At 28.1% G+C, this 14,271-nt stretch overlaps 1 protein-coding gene across 2 annotated transcripts; it reads right to left on the minus strand.

Annotated features, from left to right (window-relative positions):
- Nucleotides 1–466: 466 nt before the first annotated feature.
- Nucleotides 467–8,283, minus strand: LOC107168267 (docking protein 2-like). Of its 2 annotated transcripts, XM_089217871.1 has the most exons (5): nucleotides 7,739–8,283; nucleotides 7,566–7,653; nucleotides 7,153–7,332; nucleotides 3,539–3,692; nucleotides 467–1,863 (listed from the first exon to the last, which is right to left on the minus strand). In XM_089217871.1, exons 2-5 carry the CDS (start codon nucleotides 7,638–7,640, stop codon nucleotides 857–859), a joined length of 1,416 nt encoding a protein of 471 aa, XP_089073997.1. In that variant the 5' UTR covers nucleotides 7,641–7,653; nucleotides 7,739–8,283; the 3' UTR covers nucleotides 467–856. The 2 variants fall into 2 exon arrangements, with proteins under 2 accessions (XP_089073997.1, XP_089073996.1); XM_089217870.1 differs by having other exon boundaries at nucleotides 468–1,863; nucleotides 7,566–8,275.
- Nucleotides 8,284–14,271: the final 5,988 nt, after the last annotated feature.

The following is a 14,271-nucleotide window of genomic DNA, read 5'->3' on the forward strand; positions in this document are numbered from 1 at the left end:
ATTACCTCAATTATTCTCTTTATCTCAACACTGATTATGAATAAGTCACAAATATATTTTAATCCTAAATAATACATACTCAATAATTTCTATACTTATATAATAAACAAATAAATATTTAATGTATAATTTAAATGTAGGTATATACATGAATCAATAATTATTGGTAATACATTTTGATTCATTGAATTCGTGGATCATTCATTGTGCACCGTGTAAAATAATTGTTAAATTTATACACTTGCACAGTTATATGCAAACATGGCAAAAGTTTTAATACTTTTCAAGATACAGTGAAAATAGTTTATAATGAGCTTCATGTGCAATGTAATAAAAATCGAATGCAAATAAACATTTTTTATAGATATTTATTTGATTGATATTATATAAAAATATTTGTAAAACATAATATATTTTGAATTATTTTAAAAATATTTATACATTTTAGTTTGATTCGTATTATTATTTCAACTATACAAAATAACTCTCATACATTTTTTTTAATATTAGAATATAACTATGAAAATAAATAAAATAAATATATATATATATAAATCTTTTCTATTGTGATTATTGCACATATAATATGATGTTATTAAGAATGTAAAATTGTTATAAATTAAATAAAACAAATATAAGAAACTCTAAAATTAAACATTACAATATAAAGATATTAACAACTTTTAACTTAATGTCTAAATGTGATGTAGTCAATGATAAAATATGAAACAAAACAAATTTCTACTAGGTTAGAATCTATTTAATAAATTTACATTCTGTTTGGACATAGGAAAATATGATATACAATATATGAATTTAAATGTTGATTTTAATTAATAAAAAATAATAAATAAGACTAGACCTTATTAGGCTTGAAGACCATAGCATATTGCAATTCATTGTGAGCTACTGAGTCCAAAGACTCATTATTTGAGCGATTTTCTTCGGTAGAGTTTTTTTTATTTATAGTACCATAACCGTAATGGGAATCATCAGCTTTTCGAGCAGGCATCATTAAAGTGTCTGCTTTTATGATGGATTTATGCTTTGTGGTTAAAGCAATAGGGTGAATTTGTCTATACCCAGGTGCTGTTTTAGATATAAAACCAAAATGTTGTAAATGGTCATAATGTTCAGTGCCATCATCAGATATTACATTATTACTGGCATAAGGTTTTTCGCAATGATTTGAATCATTTAGACCCATAGTTCTCCAGGCATCATTTCTTACTTGGACATCTTCATATGCTGCATCTGGTGATTCTGTTTCTTGGTCATTTGTGAAAGGAGTAGGTACCTTCTTGGAAAAAATTGTCTTTGGTTTTGGTTTTAGTGGTGGTGGTGGTGGAGACGTAGTTGGAGGTACTAATAATGTTGGTAAAGGCATAAGAGGTTTCATTGAACAAGAAAAGCTATTAAAGTCATTATCCAAAATTAATGGAGTAGTGCTAGTGGGCGATGGTGGTAAGGGGCTTCGAGAACGAGCCATCATAGACAAAGCCGCTCGGAACTGATTATCACCACACATGATAGATGTCGCATCACCTCCGCCATTCAAAAGTTTTTTCATACTTTTCATTTTTGATGAGATGCATCTAAATATCTCTTGTTGATTAGAGTGTTCTAAATGAAACACACCTTCACCACTGGCACATTTGCGACCAGCTTCAAATGTAAATCTACCGGCTCTATACCCATATCTTCGAATAAATCTATATGGCCACGTTAGAAGTAGTGTATCATTTTCATCAGATTCTCGTAGTTGTAGAGCAACAGGAGTAATGACTAATGTATAAGGTTGTTCTTTTAAACCACAACGTTCACTGGCGTCTGATGAAATTAATTTAACACTAAAAACACCAGCTGAAAAAAATAGGTTTAAACATTAACTGCTGAGTGAAGTAATGATATTAATAATATTAATTAAAGCTAGGATTTATATTCATTAGCAGAGTTTGGGACATAATGTATTTTTTTATTTATTTGGCTTGACTCCTGGCAGAGTGTTATGGCAATTAATTTCCTATTATTAATGTTTACAATATTTTATTTCAAAGTGTTTATTATTCAAATAGAGTTTTTTTCAATTTTTGGTTTGGAATTAAAAAGTTTGAAAAATATAATTTTTTGAGCAGTACAGTTAAGGATTATTTTTAGATGTTAAATCAAATTTATTCCATTTATTTTTAAGAAGTAACAGAAACAAAAGGTTCTATTCAAAGACATTGATAAAGATTTATTAAAATAAAATAATTTTGATATCGTCACACCAAACTCTTTGATTCCATGTCTATGCAATAACAAAAACTAATTAGTTTAAAGATTAAGAGGACGCTACACACCTATTTTATATCTCCGTCTTACAAGAATGTAACATAACAAATTTTTGTTTAGCAGATCACATTTAACTCCGTTTTTTTAAAAATTAGAGTAAATTGACCTATTTTAAACTAGAACTAGATGTTAAGAACATTAACTGTGTTTGAGTGTGGGTTTATTAAGATAACTTAGTTTTTAAGTGAGTTATGAGCATTTTTAATTTATGCTTTTTTATATATGCATAACTGGCTACAAAATTGAACAATAATTGTAAAAAATCCACATACAAACATAGATAATGTTAAGAACATCAAATTTCATAATAGGTAAATTCACTCCAATTTTTACACTAGTGGAGCTAAACGTGATTTGCTGAACATAAATTTGTTATATTACGCACTTTTGAGAAGGAGACAACAAATAGTTTTGTAGTGTCCTTTTAACTGCTAGAACAAAAGTTATTAAGTCATACAAAAATATAATAAGTATAGGCATAAATACTTGTATAATATAAGAGGAAAAACATGAAAGTTTTTAAAAGAAGCAATATTTTATTTTTTAGTGCTTGAAGGAGTGATAACTGTAATAGAGATTGATAATTTTATTTACTTTAATATTTATAAAGAGCTTATTTAGATGATTTTTAGTACCTTAATTCCAAAAATATTTTAATTAATCTGTTATAAGTGAAGTGTAAATTTCATTTTGCATCATATTTGGATTTATTTTGACTATACCTACTCTATTGCAAATAAGATCAAACTTCAATTGCCGAGTTATGTGCATGGGTGTGGCAGTACTACACAGCTGGATATACAAATAGTAGACTTGTGGGAGAGGATGATAAGCGGGTGTCGCCTGACTGCTAATCGACAAAAACTGGTCATTGCCGAAGACTGATCTTATTTGGAGTAGAGTATAGAAGTTATAAACATATTGTTTGGTTTAATGATATATTAAAAAAAATATTAACTATTAATTAAAGTGAACAAATATTTGAGCTTAACAAATACATAATTTATTTTAAACTTTTTCAAAATTAAATAATATAAATAAAAAATAACTGCTTAAACTTTAACCCAAACTTATGAGTACATTCAAATTTAAGCAATTACCATTACATTTTAATGATAACATTAAGCACATACTTAATTATTAACTTATATTACATAAAAATCATATCCCTTAAAGTTATAAAATAATTTTTTTATTAGCTTACCATCTCCGGATGAACAATATAAATCATTATCTTCTTCAATTGTTTGCCTCGAAACATTATCTCTAAAAGCCACAGCTTGCAAAGCACATATCCAGTCAGTCATTTCTTGTTCAGAGTTAGCAGAAAAATGATGAACACCAGTTTTCGTCCAAACCTACATCATAGATAAGCAAATAACAATATTAGTCATTGTAAATAATATAATAATACACTAAAAGTTTACAATATTTAGAGAGAATCTCTCTTTATAAAATAATCCAAATAATATTATACTAAAACTATATAAAACATATTTTTTCATGTATCAGCTTATATAAAAACAAATAAATATTGTAAGTATTAATATGATTTGAAATTATATTCATTGGATTTAAGGTCACACCTGCATGGTGTGTTGCTTCTATCATAAAAATGTTTAACATAACAAATTTACGTTAAGTTTAACCAATTTGTTATTGTTAACATTAAAGAGAATTTTTCTATGTTCTAACTTCAAGGTGAGAAGATTATTTGTGTTCTTAACAACATTGAAAAGATTTTGGGCTTTAATGATGTTTTAATTTTCAACACGTTGACTGCCATGTGCCATGAGGCCGCCGGCATCCGTATAATAATAATTAGGTATTGATAATTTTTAGACCGCCGGCTGCCGTAAATTAATTTGGATTTATATTATTAACTTTTCTTTGGCACTACAATAATGATCTTGAAATATGCTGTGGCGTAGTGGGAATAATTGAAATTTTTTTTATGCAATAAACAAAATTTTAACATTTTTTTTTTTGTATTTTTAATTTTTTTTTCAAATTCAATAGTATATATACAAATACAAATTTATAATGACACTGAAAAATGTCTATGGCGTACCCATGATAAATATTCTTGAGGCTGCCGGCGGCTGCATGGCAGTCAATGTGTTAAGCATATTATATATATAAGTATTTTAGATACTCAAAACTTAAAACTATTTTTCATATAAAAAAACAATGAGAACATACAGTTTATGGTCATACCATAAGGTAAATTCACTTTTATTTAAATTCTAACACAAAATTGGATTTATTTTGTTCAAATTGTATAGGTTTTATCATTTGTAAAAATACACACGAGTAGTATAGCATACTATGCATATTTTAAACTAGAAATATTTAAATTAAGTACTTAAACATCAGAAGATTATTCTAAAACGAAATTTTTGACTTAATAACTCTTAATTGTGTATTAAATGTCAAATTAAATGAATTAAATAAATAAATTGATAATTGTTAATTAACACTAACATAAAATTATTTTAATATCTTAAAAATTATAAATATTAGTAATTACTTATTAACCTTCATTATAATCTCTGAATTGAAATGATATAATAGCTTTAGACGTAAAATTGTTCCTATTGAAAGTTGTATGTTCAGTTTAAAAAACAGTAATAAAACTATGTAGTATATAGTTTAATATTTTAATTCATAATTAATACATTAAATTAAATTAAACACTAAAACATAATTTAGTAAAGCTATTAATTAAATATAAGTATTCAACTGTGTATTTAATTGTATCCAATAGGTTAAAGACATATTTAACTTAATAACTCCTAATTATGCATAACAATTATCACAATTATCAATGTAAAATAAATTGATAATTATTAATCGACTCTAACATAGAGTAGTCTTGATATCCTAATAATTATAATTATTGAGAGTAACTAATTACTTTATAAGCCTAAACTATAATTTTTAAAATGCAATCATACAGTAGTTTTAGACTTGAAATTTCCTGTAAAAAACTGCATTTACATTTTAAAAACTAGGGAATTTTGTTTATTATTATTAGCGGGAACTCACGACAACATAGGTCATTTGGTGTGGGGTGTAGTAGGGGTTATTTTTGTATATTTGTTTGTTGGATTTTAAGTTGGTAGGTTGTAACACATATTTGTGTATATGTGGCCTCATCTAGGAACTAACAATTGCAGCCAGTCCATAATTTAATTAAATTATTTCATAACTACTACTTGAAATTTAAATGAATAGTTAAAACATTATAAAGTGAAGTTATTAAAATATCAGTAAATCAGAAACTAATTTACATTATTCATATTTCTTAAAGTAAAAATATGAAAAGAGTAAAAGACAACACCAAATTGGTTTTATCCAAAATGAACAATAAATGGTTAGGTTTAAGTGTTTTAAATTGTAATTAACAAGGTTACGTCAGTAATATCATATCTATTATTGTACAGTGTAAATGCATTTGTCAATCTTAAATATTATTTTTAGTTTAATATAAAGATGCCTACATTTTAATTCTGAATAAATAATATAAGGCTGTTCTTAATATAAAAATAATACCTATTATGAAATAATCATAATGAAAAATGATAACAAAGTAATAATAAATTCTATATTAGCATAATTCATATTTTTATTGAGTTTAATAAGTGATTGGTAACACATTATAGTCATTAAAAGATTATTTGAAACAATTTATGATAACAATTTTTTCTTAATTAATGGAAGTAGTTAAACTAAAAATGTATTTTATTTATTGGTACTCGGTGCATCATTGGAGTATTATTTCAAACAATTTATGAAAGCAACTTTTACGTTTCAAATTTTTTTAAATTAATAGAAGTTTTTGAAAATAAATTCTTACCAAAATAAGCTAATACCTATGTTAAATAAAAAAAATCATATAAAAAAAATAAAAATGTTATAACCATATAACCAAAATACTTTGCCAAGCTAAAAAATCATTAAACCAGACCTAACAGCATATTATAATATATAAATTTATATTTTAATTTAATACAAAATATACTAAAATCAAGGTTTTCAAAAAATGTTGGCAAACTTTATAACATAAACAGTTTTATGTAAATGAAAAATAGATACTATAATTTTTTTCATATAATAAACCAGAATTTGAGATATCTTTAGCTACTTTGATTGACCGCATTATCCACATGTTGCTGTACTATATACATGGTTATCAGTTATTGTGCTAATATTAAAGTTTTAATATTGATTTTACAATAAGACAAAATATAAATATAGGTACCTATAGGGCTGTATTTAGGCTATAGTCAAAGGCAGCACATTTTAAAGGTCAAATATAGACGCTCCATGGCTCTTTTAAGTATTACTTTTAGAAAAAAATATATTAATATGCAAATTAGGTGGTAAATTTTTTTTAGCCTATGGGAAAAGCCTTAATCCTATATTATTTGTCATATTTGACTAGTTTTTATACCTATCTTTACTTAATTCAATTTAAATATTGTTATCAAATATATTTTGAAATTAATTTGAAATCATTTTTATCTAATTTGTTTTGATTTAAAATGTATTGCAAGTTCCATAAGATGGTTATTAATTATTATGATATAGCTACTATTTACAGATATATTGATATTGAGAAACAGATAGATTTAAATTATAAGCTTTTAGATATTAAATTATTTTAAGGTTTAAATATTATAGTGAACTATGAACACAATATACAATGAATTCAGACATAACTTACTCATTACTCATCATTAAACTTTTAAATGTTTATTGATTAAATACAAGAAAAAAAAAAATATATATATATATATATATCAATTGACTTACCGCAAACACATTAGGTTGATGTTTTTGAGCATCTTGAGTAATTTTTACACAACTTTCCAAGGGTATTATCGAGGCAATATTTGAAGATTTCTGATCGTCAATACCATCAAACACTTCAAGACGATCTATACCATGTTTACTCCATTTGAATAATCTACAGTAACGTTTCTGCCAGGATTTCTGAAAGATGAGTTTTAAATAAAAGATATACACAACTACCTGTGGAATTTATAAGTAATGGCTTTTTGGACTGATGAGTATTGCTCAATTTATAGCAAAACAATTTTAAATAGTATATGATATCCTAATAGGCCAAGTAGGTACCAGTGAAATTTTCATGCATTACGAAAAGTAGTTAAAAATCAACGGATTGTAATATTATTGTTATAGAAGTAATAAAATTGACCAATTACTTTTAGCTGCGATAGTACTCCATGAGGCGGAAAGTAGAGATATCCTTCTTTGAACGGGTCGTCTGATCTCGCCATGTGTCCGGATCGTCTTTGGAGCACAGCAGAAAGCAGTCACCAGTTAAAATAATTAGTATTATAACCGTCGTCACTTTAGTCACTATGACCGAACCTACCAGCCTACGAATGAATGATTTCCAAAATTCTGGGAGGCATTCCTCCGAGGTTGAATCAAGAGCGCGCAATGAAGAATTGTCAAAACGCAAATACTTATAAGATAATCTACGTAGACAATCGTTGTTGTTGTTGTCGTCGTCGATAGACTGAGACGTTATCGGGCAGCTGGCAACCTTATCAAAACATGTGCCCCGAGCCCGCAGACGGTTGTACGCGCGTTTTCAGTGGTATGTGGTACAGAGGTAGGGTACCCAAACAGACGTCAACGCCGATCCAATCGTATACTGCGGTACGGACTCGAGATGTGACTACGCCGAGTCCGAACTGTCCACTCGGTGAGAAGTGGACAGCGGTAGACGATGGTGTCTGGTAGAGGACAGTGGTCGGACGTCTGAGCCCCGCGGTACAACTGCCGAGGTGCGCGATTGTAGCGATTGCGCTACGGACACTGTACTCGTGTTCTAATCAGTCGTGGTACAACCGCGGTGGCGCGGTCGTCGTCGCTGGCTGATTAGAGCCACCGGTATCGGCGGTATCTGCGGCGGTGGCGGTAAATACGTCGCGGTGATGGCGAGAGGGGGAGGAGATAGATGGCGACGTACGATTGTCGGTGAAAAATACTGCACCGCCGATGTTTGAGAGGGGATCAGACGCGAATCCGATCTTGTTGTTCACGAATTGTTGCGTAGCGTTCCGGTTTTTCGGGCAACGTTCGGCGGCGTTTGTGGCGGATGTCCATAACATTGTTATACAGCTGATCCTTGACCGCGCTCCGACAACCACTATCCGGAACTCCCGGCCCGGCGGTGGTACGACGAACACGTTACCAATTACCACCGATATTGGTACCTACGTTTCTCGACGATATAAATTTACCGTTGGCGAACGCATACATAATTTTACATTACGTCGAAATTAGTACAGCAGTTAAAGCACCCGCCACCCACCACCCACCTGACCATCACGACTCGCATATTATACTATTGTTTTTTCATGACATTAATATTCATATTATTATATGGTTTTATTGATTTGCTGATTATTCGCACTTCAACACCAGAATATTATTTCAGTCAAATGTCAAGTACCTACCTATTCATCATTGCAACGGATCTTAGGGGAGAATTTTAGCTTTTATAATTCTCCAGTACCTACGTTTCCAAGTGTCGTCGTCCCTTCCTTAGAAGGTTTAGTCTGTCTACGATACTCGCTTATATTATTGATATAGATTTTTATAAATTATTATTATTTATTATTTATTTGCATTATACCTACGATACAGTGAAACCTCTAATTAGCATCGTGTCCGGTATTCAGAGGTTTGACTACGTACATAAGTAAAAGAACATTTTAAACACATGCATTTTATATTATATTTGGTGGCAACATTGAGACGGTAAATTAAATGACAAAGCCCTGCCTTATTATTTTTGATAACGTATAAAAATGTCAAGCCCACACACTGCAAATTTGACCAAATGTCCGTCAATTATAATGTGCGCTGACAAAGTAATAATAATTTTTTGATTACACATCCAAGTGCGCATAGATATATCAATTACCATATACTACAAGTCAACAACTAAATTATATTATTGCAGTACGCCAGTTCAGCTATAGTAGGTAGGTATATTATTGGACGTCGGGGCACACTTGTTTTTGATGATTTAAATTTCATTGCAATTATTTGAGCCGATGCGGTTTTTCAATTCACCTTAAGAGTGTAAATATTACAATACCTACATAGGTATAGGTACCTAACTATAATATTGTGTTAATGTATATACCAGCATATTCGCATCCGCGTGCATGTTACATAACATAATACTACGACGACGTTTTTCTTAAGTAGGACGTGACAAAATGTACGTAATATATATATAATATTTAATATACGTTTACACTATTACATTATATATATATAGGTAAACGTAACAACTCGCAATATCGCGTACAAGAGGATATCCGTCTCGAGTGGTTCCCCGCGATCTCCCCGTTCGTCAAACGATAGAATAATATAATACGTATTATAATAATTTATAATATCACGTTATGGATGGCTACTATATATGCGTATAGTTCGACCACTAAATTTTATATTGTATGTATTACGCCAGTTTCGCAAACGGTTGTTTTCATTATTATTTATTGTAGCACTCGTATATCTTTTCTATCATAGTGCCTATCCCCTCCCTACAAAGTACAAACACTGCAACGGACCTATAATAATATATACACATCACTTATGTCTTATAGCTGTTATACTCTCTTACACATAGGTACGATGCATATGCGATATAACATAATATGTTACAACATGTAACACTTATATTATAAGTACCTAAATTTTTTGCACACGTCTGTCAAAGTACATACACGGGGTACCAAAATTAATAAATCTAAATAAATCTAATTTTTTTTCCTTATTAGTTAAGCATCAACTACAAAGGTTATTAGCTTTTTACAAAAATTTTACATATTTACAATTTACATTTTGTTATACAAATCAATATTTTAGATTCTGAGCGGAACGATGAATGTATTGATTTTACCATGATGTGTGTTTTTATTTTTTTTTTATTTTTTTTTGTGACTGTCATCACATTTTGGAGCAGTAAAAGTGCTTAGATTTTTGACTTCAGTACCTCGTTCGATCAGAAAGTTTCTAAATAATCGAGAAAAACAAACTAAAAATTAAGGGGAAAACGGTAAATTTTAAAACAAAATCGATTTTGGTTTCTGATGTAACTTTAAAACAAATGACCATAGATAACCTAACCATAGATACATGCAATTTTCATCGAATGTTTATATAAATATATTCTATCCACCATGCAATTTTCAAAAATGTTTTACTTAAGTTGAACTATTCATAGGTATTTGCAATTTTCGATCATTATTAGTTTTTTTTAAATTAATGTCGATAAAAATGTATTTGTTAGGCAGAAAAGCTTGAAAATTTAATACAAGGCTCTTAACATATTGTTACAATAGCAGTTGAAAAATAAAATAAAGTCACAATTTTTTTGATAAGCATTTAAAGTTTGAATTTTGACAACATATGTAAAAATCAAGAAAATTCATAAAAAATTTTCCTTTTATATCCAAGATTTGAAAATGTAATACAAGGCTCCTAAAATATTTTTACAATAGCAGTTGAAAAATAAAAGAAATACATAGTCACAATTTTTTTTTACAAGCAATCAAATTTTAATTTTGACAACATACGTAAAAATCACGAAAATTCGCAAATTATTTTAAGCTAGAAAATTCATAAAAAAATTTTATTTTAAATCTAAGATTTGAAAATTTTTAATAATCTATAATATATACTAGACAGATAAACCGTCTTCGCTTAGAATCGTTTTTCGTATACAATGATATAATATCATTGCATTCAAATTTAATTCCATCCATTACAGTAACCCACTTGTAACCTACTGTACAGCAGAGCGACATCCACTTTCCCGCTTTTTTTAAATATAAGATTAAATTATAGTTATAATTATATTAGTAAATTTAATATAATATATCTATTGCAATGTATACATTAATAACTTATGCTTATAAGTTATAATATAATATATTTGAGAATTACAATGTATAACTTGTTATAGACTATTATATATAGTTACATATTGAGTGGCATAATAGGCAGCCCATAAATATGTATTTTATAAAATAGATAATATAAGTCTAATACTTATTTAATTTTAATAAGTTTATTAATAATGAAATTAGTAAATTACATTAAAATGTAATTGACATCCTGAATATTGGATCTGTATAGTCAATACCTATATAAATATGTACATACTGTTTGATACAGCTATTACATAAAAAGTTTTAAAAATGTTAATTGGTTATTTTATTTCAAATTTCGATGTGAATAATCATTGATTAATGATTACGATGGTATGTATAGGTATTTTATTAATAATATTTAATGCCATTTAAGCATTCTACATAAATTAAAATACATATACAAATAAAAAGTAATCATAATAGGCACCTAAAAAGACAGTGTTATTACTGCCTACAATATTTTAATAACGTTAATGATGACGTGTAATCAATAATGTAATTATGTACAATGCATAATATATTTTGTTTACAGCAAATTAGCGACTATAAATGTATAATATATTATTTTAATGTATCGTTAAACGACATTGAGTCTTATATATGTATACATCATTATATATCGCGCTTATACTTTAGATTAGGTGCCTATAGTAGTATATAAAATCCATTAATAAAACATTACGTTTTACTTATTACTATTTTAAGTATTTACGTATATAAAGAAAAATACAACGACGAAAGATAATAAAAATTAAAAACTTTTAATAGTCATCAAAGCTTATCGGTCAGTATTGTATATTATGTATAGGTACTATATCTAACTTATAATATTCAATAATATATGCGCAAATACTTTAATGTTAGTACAAAATAAAATATATTATATTCAATGCATTGTCAATGATAATTTCTTAAGTTAATAAAATTAATAAAATTAGATATATTTAGATACGTATCTATAGTCCATAATCGTAATTAAATATGCAAACCCAAGCAGTATTAACTGAATGTGGAGTTAAAAAAATGTACATAAACGATAAACATAATATATTATATATAGGTATTAGGTATTATATCCTATGTAAATATATGAGATAAAAACACTTCTTTTTGTGATCTAGTTCGTAATGAATATTATATTATATTGTGGTTTTTTTTTTTGTTGGTACCTCTTACCTATATTAGTAATATACACAATCGTCACCAGTGGCGCCCCTCAGAGAATTGGTGGGTGACTGGGTGAGTGTGACTGATTCTGGGTGAATTCAGATGTTATTTTGATAAATTATTTTGTTTAATTTAATATTAATTGTATAAAGAGTATAAACTCAGATTTTACTTGTGGGGTGAGTGGGTACCGCGAGATATATATTTTCGACACCCTTGTGAAAAATCTACTGTGCGCCACTGATCGTCACGATACTACGCTTATATAGGTAGATAATTATCAGACATTAAAATATGGGCTATAAACGTAGGATAATTGTTATGATATTCACAGCGAAGCGATGGAAGACGTTTGTGCGTGTTTCATCACTTCTTGTGAAACTGTAAAACTAAAAATGATTTGATTTTCAACTTTGAGAACGAATTAAAGTAAAAAAAAAAAAGAGGGTAAGTGGATGTCGCTCTGCTGTACATTAGGGGATGGTGTGGACCTCTGACTTGGATACGTTAAATTTGAATGCAATGATAGGAATCATTGCATACGATAAACGATTCTGAACGGAGATGATTTGTCAGTCTAGGATATATTATATTTAAATATTGTCATATATTCTATTCTAAAACAAATATTTTATTTTTCAATTAGGACGCATTTTGCATAAGGCATGGTTAATCAATTTTTCCAAAAACATTGCATGTAGTTATCATAATTCATATATGAATATATAATACCTTATATTATCATATATATACGTCATATACCTGGTTTGAGGATAAATCGTTATCGTTACACGATTTCATAAAAATTTAAAACTCAAACGCTCAAAACATTTTTCCTATGATGACGCTTCAAATTTTCTCTATAGCTATTTGAAGCAAAACTTATAGAAATCTTAGTGTTGAATTTTTAACCTTAGATATAAATACAAACATTTTTATGAATTTTGAACTACAAAATAATTTGCAAATATTCATGGTTCTGCCGAATTTTTGTCAATATTTGAACTTCAAATGCTAATAAAAAAAAATTGTGCCTATGTATTCTTATAATTTTTTTATCACTATAAGAATATTTTATGAGGAACTTTTTATTAAATTTTCAAGTATTTTTATAGCACCAAGGATATTCACTTTACATCAGAAACCACCCCCAAAGTTTGAAATTGAAGCATTATTTCGACTAGTTATGCTGTACTCAGACACACACAAAAAAAAAACACATCATTGTAAAATCAATACATTCATCACTTCGTTCACAATCTAAACCTCTGTTAATAGGTACCTAATTATATACTATACCTAGATAAAATATGCATCTCTACTTGCTATGTGTAATATTATGATTTATGTGTGCCAAGTACCTATATTTGTATGCCATATCATTAAAATATTTATGGTATATGCATCATTAATTAAAATTTGAGTTAATTTTTAGACCAAAGGGCAATAGCTGATATAGCCAACTATAATAATTTGGTGCGCCGAATGTATTTACAATATTTTTACCAGTGAGATTTTTTTTTTTAATTGTACTTTAAATTTGGAAAAGTAAAATTGCCACAATCTTAAACTTATTGAGGGTGTATTATGCAGATGTAGGTACTAAGGTAGAAAACTAAATCTAGACAAAATAAACTTTGTTTTTTGTGATTATTCAACAATTTAGTTGTACCTACTTAAAATTTTTATCAAATTTAAATAAATAGTGAAATATTTATTAATGGATACTTCTCAGAAATGGACACATTCCCAATAAAAAACAGTACCTACCTAAATACTT

Source organism: Diuraphis noxia, unplaced genomic scaffold (genome assembly GCF_037042655.1).
Source record: "Diuraphis noxia isolate RWA-SAM2 unplaced genomic scaffold, SU_Dnox_SAM2 contig0001, whole genome shotgun sequence".
Lineage (NCBI taxonomy): Eukaryota > Metazoa > Arthropoda > Insecta > Hemiptera > Aphididae > Diuraphis > Diuraphis noxia.

What these genes read in the sequence shown, in the direction of transcription:
- LOC107168267 (XM_089217871.1), bottom strand. Translation starts at nt 7,640, where the DNA reads ATGGCGAGATCAGACGACCCGTTCAAAGAAGGATATCTCTACTTTCCG. An exon ending in ATCAACCTAATGTGTTTGCG is followed by an intron (nt 3,693 to 7,152) that starts GTAAGTCAATTG and finishes TCTATGATGTAG; the next exon opens with GTTTGGACGAAAACTGGTGT. An exon ending in ATATTGTTCATCCGGAGATG is followed by an intron (nt 1,864 to 3,538) that starts GTAAGCTAATAA and finishes TATTTTTTTCAG; the next exon opens with CTGGTGTTTTTAGTGTTAAA.